The sequence below is a fragment of the Saccostrea cucullata genome, unplaced genomic scaffold, assembly GCF_032062105.1.
Source record: "Saccostrea cucullata isolate Sc308-1 unplaced genomic scaffold, CSIRO_AGI_Scuc_v1 ctg2312, whole genome shotgun sequence".
NCBI classification, from domain to species: domain Eukaryota; kingdom Metazoa; phylum Mollusca; class Bivalvia; order Ostreida; family Ostreidae; genus Saccostrea; species Saccostrea cuccullata.
Genome location: NW_026929545.1, coordinates 151,829 through 159,570, shown reverse-complemented (window position 1 = coordinate 159,570; position 7,742 = coordinate 151,829). Strand labels below are relative to the sequence as shown.

At 35.9% G+C, this 7,742-nt stretch overlaps 1 protein-coding gene across 1 annotated transcript; it reads left to right on the top strand.

The window, feature by feature from the left end:
• Positions 1 to 4,154: 4,154 nt before the first annotated feature.
• On the top strand, positions 4,155 to 7,163 carry LOC134281154 (52 kDa repressor of the inhibitor of the protein kinase-like). Its single transcript, XM_062763623.1, has 2 exons — positions 4,155 to 5,283; positions 7,135 to 7,163. Exons 1-2 carry the CDS (start codon positions 4,155 to 4,157, stop codon positions 7,161 to 7,163), a joined length of 1,158 nt encoding a protein of 385 aa, XP_062619607.1.
• The last annotated feature ends 579 nt before the right edge of the window (positions 7,164 to 7,742 follow it).

Genomic DNA, 7,742 nt, shown 5'->3' with positions numbered 1-7,742 from the left:
CTAAGCAACTGCTAAATGTAGTTATGATGATCAATGGTGCCTCTTTCAAAATTGTGAATGTCATATAGCATCTGGCTTAAAACATGAATCAAATTCAATACACTGTAACTGGGAAGTTTTTGCATAATGCTCAGGTGACCTGTAAAGCCCGTGGGCCTCTTGTTATATGTATTTCTTAGGTTGCTAATCTATCAGCATGGTAGAAATTAATTATAGGGGGATGCCCCACCCCAACGTTTTTGCTGATATATAGTTTATTATAGAAAACAAAGCTATTACATGTATATGCTCGTGCCCCCTTACTAAAACTCCGATGACCTGTTTTTTTTCTTTCTTACTTTGTCAATGAATTTTTTGTAGGTGATAGTGCCCCCAACTGAAATTATATGGCTGTGCCCCCAATCTGATAATTGCTTCCTGGCCTGATCAGAGTCCTTAATTATTCAAACAGACTTACAAGAAAGGTTTGTTAACATCGTGTTTTGAATTTCCATCATTTTATTATAAAGTTTAATACGAAAATGTTGATGCATGAAAAGAAAATTCAAACTGCATAGTTTTAATTTGAATTTCTTTTTAGTTTAGTCAAAAATAATAACAGACTACACAGCAGGGATGAAAATAAGCTTGATAATTATCGATAGAAAGTTCTGAAGATCTTTTGCCATAGCGAGATTGAAATTACAACCTAGAAATAATATTCCTCTCCACTAATAGGGAGATTTTAAATCGATGACTACTTATCCCTTGTCATCTTCCTAATACACGGTGCTTTGAAGATACTAATAAGAATTTTTGAAGATATTTTGAGAGAACAAATTTGTTATATCCGATTTCTTGAAGCCATAATGTGTAACAGGGGCGTAGCTACGTTAGGCTCGAGTAGGCACGTGCCTACACATTGTCACTAAAAAAAAAAAAAAAAAAAAAGCCCATAAATTTTTGCAAAAAATAATTTAGGCCCAATGTTCATACATACAGGTTTTAAAATCGGATATAAAATTATTATTCGTCTGACCTTTTCTTTTTATAATGTTCCTACATGACATTAAGGTGCTTGTCGTAATAGAGAATTAGTACATACACGTCAAGCGTTTAATTGATTATTTAAGTCATGGATAAGTTTATCACCCGGAAAAATTTAAATTCAGTGTGTAGACCAAAATCTGTATCTAATGACAGCAACAGTGCCATAAATAACAGTGATGTGCCTACCTATCCAGATCTTGGTAAAATTATTCCCGAGTCAAAACACCAAATTTCAGATCACTGCAAAGTGGAAATTCTCAAATCTAAATGGCATCAGCATGACTTTGAATTTCCGTCAAGGTTAGTACATACTACAATATGAACACATGAAGAAACCTTACAGTCTTCTAAAATTTGTGAAATATGCTGATGGTGCCGACACCGTGCGAGCGGAGTACTTGTTATTTAAGGCCTAAGGGCCTATAAAGATCAGGCGCGGATCCAAGATTTTTTTTTCCGGGGGGGGGGGGGGGGGTCCAATTCTGTCCAAAAAATTCTACCCTAGACCTTTTCCTCTCCACAACTCATTTAATGAAATAAAAGATGGTCTTCCCAAACCCCAAATTATCAAAATATTAATTCGGGGGGGGGGGGGGGGGGGGGGGGGGGGCTAGTACTTTTTCAAAGGACAGTAACTCTTTCCAAAATTCTCAAAATCCTAATCGGAGGGTGGGGGTGGGGGTGTGAGAGAGAGAAGAGTTTTTGCTACTCGCTACGTCAATTACATACCCCTCTTCCTTCCACCTTTTACCAATATATTCCGGGGTGGCAAACGAATAATTTTTTGTAATCCACAAATTCCAGTGGGGGGGGGGGGGGGGTCAGAGGTCATTTTTTAGTTACTCTACATTCTCTATTTTGCTATTCCGCAAATTCCAGGGGGGGCCCCTCAACCCCCCCCCCCCTTTAGATCCGCGCCTGAACATGTTAACGCATTCATTTAGGGGTGGTGCATGCTGACGTAGGCCTAACATCGTATTTCATTTGAAATTGAACCAAAACGGGCTAACCTTAGACTATAACTTTACAACTGTTTTAGATATAAAATAGCGACGTTAACAATGTGTTAATGACAAGATTCAAAATATCCTATAGATCTAGTACGTACAGGGTTCAATTTTAACAAATATAATTCTTGTAATGTTTACTACTAGGCCTAAAATAAAATATCGTTTGTTTCCCCTTACCCACCGACCCACCAAAATCGCCGCGACTCAAAAAATTTTATTGCCTCATCTGAGGAAAAAATATTTTTTAAATGATTTCATTCCTATCATACCTGAACTCGGTGGATGTGTCTAATATATTTGCTATTAAACATTGATAAACAAATTTAAACTTAATCAAAAAATTACAAATGATTGAACTTTATTGTCTGATATCTAATAATTGTTGTTGGAAAAAAAATAAAATATTTTTCCTACCTACCGACCCTTAGGTCACAATGCTGAGTCGGAAAGGGGAAACAAACAATATTCTAATTTAGGCCTTATGATAATATATTTATGGGATTCAACATACCTTTCTTTGCATATACGTAAATACTAATAAAAGGTATGTTGAATCCCATTAATCTAATTAAACTTTATCTAATTATGTGCGAGCTCTCTGTGACAGTCCGTGTTGCTTTGAACACAATATTTGCTGCTTTAGCTTCGTACCTAAATATCAGTAAACAATGAATTTATTTACCAAGATCATTGTTCAGATACACATCTACAAACTATAAGAAAGTAGAAAATTATTTTCATTCTAAATATTACCTTTGATCTTTGATATTTAGTCCTCAGACACTTGTGACATGGATCAAGACCCCCACCCCCTATTCCCACCTTATTAAGGTAAAAACTCATATACATGTGTCCTTCTAGCATGAATTACATTGACAGGGTTGCATAGTACTTTACATTGGTTTTCCTTTATTATGTTATCATTTGAATTGTAGATATTTGTACATAAAGCAGTCATATAAAAACAAGTCACACATCAAATTATCAATTTCATCATTTATTTATATTGATATTGGATAGACACATTTAATTTTTCTTGTACTTGCAATATAGATTTAAATCAACCACCCCTTTTTTTGTCTTTGTCAAATTTGGTTTAAAAAATGTTGATAAGATTTGCTGATTACATAACTTTAATAATCCATGTCAGAGACAATAAATAATTTTTTGGGGCTTAAATACAAAAAAAGTCAATCCCAGATTTAAAAAAAAAGAAATAAAAAAAACAAAAAAAGAAGAAATGAAATTAGCTGATTAGAGGAGGGATGGAATATTGATCCAAGTCCCAAGTACCGAACGTAAAATAATAAGCATTGTTGGTGGTTTGCACAAAGAAAATTGAGAGTTGGATGAGTGTACCTGAATGCTGGCTATATTTAAATTTTACAGGTCCTTTGGTACCAAATCTCGGCGATTCCAACCATCTTGGTTGAAAGACCATCATTGGATGCGCTATTCTATTTCCACCGACTCTGTGTTTTGTGCGTACTGTTTCTTATTTGGCAATGCTGATTCGAAAGAAAAATCGTTCTTATCCAGTCCAATGACAGACTGGAAAAATCTGCTATCAATTGCGCGGCGCCATGAAAATTTAGCATTTCATAAGGGTTGTGTAACGGCGGGGGAAGAATTTGTACGAGTAAGTGAAGGGAAGGGAGATACCGTTGTGAGCATGCTATCATCAAGCCACAAAAAACATACTGAGAGAAATAGACATATACTTAAGACAATTATCGAAGTGCTATTACTATGTGGTAGGCAGAACATCCCTATAAGGGGACACACTGAAGATAAGAGTAACTTCATTGCCATCCTTTCTGAATTTGCCAAGAGAGACCCCGTCTTAAGCGACCACCTTGCCACGCGTCACGCTCTACCTACTTATCCCCTGATATCCAAAATGAACTAATCAATCTGCTTGGAAACCAGGTGCGCAAAAACATTGTGGATTCTTGCAGGAATTCTAAGTTTTTGGGCATTATTGCTGACGAATGTACCGATTCCTCTACAAAAGAACAGATGTCTTTGTGCATTAGGTTTCTTGATAGTATCGATGGTTGTCTTGAGATACGAGAAGAGTTTGTTGGCTTTAAATATGCAGAGAGTGTGAAAGGTATGGCAGTTTCCAATATCATCATTGATTTTCTTGCTGAATTGAACCTGAATATTCAGAATCTACGAGCTCAGTGCTACGATGGAGCTGCTAACATGTCGGGGAAATACAGTGGCGTCCAGGCCAGGATACTTCAAGTTGTTCCCGAGGCTTCTTATGTTCACTGCAAAGCACACTCGCTGAATCTTGCATTGATACACAGCAGCAAGGTTATGTGCATTCGAAACATGATGTCAACAGTGCAGGATGTGGCATTTTGTTTGGCAAAGCGTTTGAAAGCATTCTCCGACGAACTGGCTGAAAACGATGACGTACAGGAGCAGATGGACCGACGAACAAAACTCAGAACACTGTGCGAAACGCGTTGGTCAAGTCGAGCAGATTCACTGTTCACCTTCCGCTCAGCTTTCCCCGTGGTCGTTGCTGCCCTCCAATCACTTGAAGATGCTAAAGATGAGAAGGCATCGCAATACTTAGCTGCTATTTTGAGATTTGAATTTATCATTGCACTAGTTGTAGCGGAACACGTTTTGAGCTCTACAGTAGCCTTAACAAACTATCTTCAAAAAAAGGACATAGACCTTTTAGAAGCAGTAACAGAGGCCAAAGTCGTTATCAGGAGATTAACTGATGAAAGAAACGACATTAGTGTTTGGGATGCATTGTATGGCAGGGCAACTGAAATAGCTGCAGAGCATGACTTGCAGCCATGCGTTCCAAGAAGAGCAGGACGTCAACAACACAGAGAAAATCATCCCCTAAACAACCCGTCGGATTACTGGAGAGTTTCGTTGTATCTCGTCTTTTTAGATCACCTGGTAAACGAAATATCTAGTCGAGTAACAAAGAACGAAGAGAGATTTTTAATTTCGTATTTGCTACCAGCCAAACTGCAAGACCTTACAGCGGATGTTACAGATCGTCTGTACAACGCCTATAAGTCAGACCTCACTAGCAAAGTAGAGTTTGTGGATGAAATAACAAGATGGAGGATTAGATGGAATCTTGCTGGTACCGATACAGGACCGAATAAAATCATCGATCTCCTGAATAAAACCAACAAAGACATTTATCCTGGCATTTTCTGCGTTCTGTCCATTTTCTTGACCATGCCAGTATCCTCGGCCTCTAGTGAGCGTTCGTTTAGTGCGATGCGTAGAGTTAAAAATTATTTGAGAACAACTATGGGAGACGAAAGGATGTCCAATCTTTCTCTGTTGCATGTACAACGTCATATGCCAGTTGACATTGATGCTGTAATTGACAATTTTGTTGCTGTGAAAAACAGAAAAATCAATTTCATTTGAAGGAGAATTTGAATTTTAAAGCAATAAAAAATGATAAAATTTTGTGGATAATCTTTTTAAAATCTTACACTAAATCCTATCAATTTCATATTACATGCACAAGTCATTTTTAATACAACACGTAATACCACATGTCATGACTATGCGTGCAAAATCTGGTACAAAAATTCTTTAAAATTACATCATTTTAAAGATATTTGTAATACAAAATTTAATGTCTATTTCAATATTTTTGATGCTCAGAGTAGTGCAAATGAGTCCTAATATTTCAAAAATTTCTCGGGGGTGACCCCCCGAACCCCCCCCAGCGGGAGGGGGCGACCCCCTCCCGCACCTACCCCCCCTCGGCGCTTCGCGCCTCGGTGAAACCTTCGGTTTCATTCTTCGGCCTACACGTTACAATAGTCCTAGCTACGCCCCTGTGTAAGCAATGTAAGAGAGATGTGCATCGTCGTTTGCGATGAGTTTGATTAGATAACAATAAACTCTAAAAATAATGTATTGGTCAGGTTACTTAGTTAATTGATTATGCTAGAATTGACACAAACTTGGCTTAGTAAACTAAATATTTTATTTTTGAAAATAATAGTTTTGGGAGAAAAATGTCAAAAATAACAGTACATGTATATGTTCTAAATTCATTGATAACAGTATGTAACTCTGAAAAGAAAGTCCCTTAATTCGAAGAAACAGCAACACCGGATGTTGAATGCATCAATATAATAACACAAGAAGCCCTTTGCGGCAACGCACTTTGAAAAAAAATACGCATTTAATAAAAAAAAATTCAAAGTGCCTGAAAATCGGGACAAATCAACCCACTTAAAAAAAAAAATCGAAGTGCGTTTAAATTGTGACGAAATGAACGCACTTTGAAAAAAATGTCAATGTACATTAAGAGTGTACTTCAATATTGTTACAATGGAGACACTTAACGCACTTTGAAAAAAAATTATATCAACCAAATATTTTGGACTGGGATCTTAGTGATAGATTGCATCTATACTACTATAATAAGATTATAGACTCGAATTTTTTTGGCATTTATTACCGATAAATCGAAAGAGTACTATCTTTTGTTTTATTCAGGAACCCACGATAGACTAATTTTTGGAAATATATTGTTTCGTTTATTTTTTGTTTAAAAAGGAACACGGTAAATATCCAATTCGTCTTAAACAAAGGCAAAACCTTTCTCAGTATGTAAAACAATTCTTTCTTTTTCAAGTCACTTTTAATATTATGAACCTTGCTTTACTAAAATGAAAAAGAAGGGCCTTTTGAGGTAGTCACCATCGTTATTCCTATTAGCATACACATACATATTAGAGGTATAAATAAGAATTAATCCGTCAGTAGTCAAAAGAGAATCTATAAAATTCATTGATTCAGAGATCTTTTCACAGACCTTTTTACTTAAATTATTCTTTTGAAGACTTTCACTAGAAAATTCCTAGCCCTAGCAGAGATTCAATCTAAGATCTGCTAATTCGGCATTACTTTAATCATCTCGTATCGGTTCTATATGACAAACGCATGAAAAGCTTTTCAAGATACATTTGGCTGTAACTGAAAAACTCAAAAAAAGCTTTTCAAGATATATTACCATGACTAACGTGAAAGGACTGCTATACCAATTGAAAAAAAAATATTAATATAACACTTTCTGTAACAGTTTTGAAGGAGAAGCTTCTGAAGTTTTAGATCAGATGTAAATGCAAAAAAAATGTAATGGAAGTTTTGGAAAATTTGAAATCGTAAATGACATAAAAACTGTCCACTTTTCAACATTTTATATAGTCGTTTGGCCAGTTCCGAATAATTATTAATTTAAGAGCTGATAGTTAATACATTTAAAGGTGTAAAAATAAATTGATACCTATGGTAAGAAGGCTTATTTATGAGTGTTTGAATTATGCGAAGTTTTGATTTTTTGCCGTCAATTCGGTTTCGTTATCGTACTTTAAAGAGTCGACATTCTTTTACAATGCAACAAATCTGAATCACAGCGACGCGTAAGTCTGCAGAAAAAACCTCTGTAGAGACATCAGTTTTTCACATAAAGCAACATCCCAGGTATCAAAAGTAAGTTTGATATGTATTCTAACAAATACTAAAAACTTGTCTAAAATAAATATTTAGAACACTGAAAGATATCGGAATATTTTCGTGTTGTTTAGTGTTATTTTATTAGTTCCGAATACCCATTTTAAAAACTATTCTTCGTTGTTTTCTCCATTTAAACATGACTTGTTATACCCCCGCTTGAAAAGCAGGGGGAAG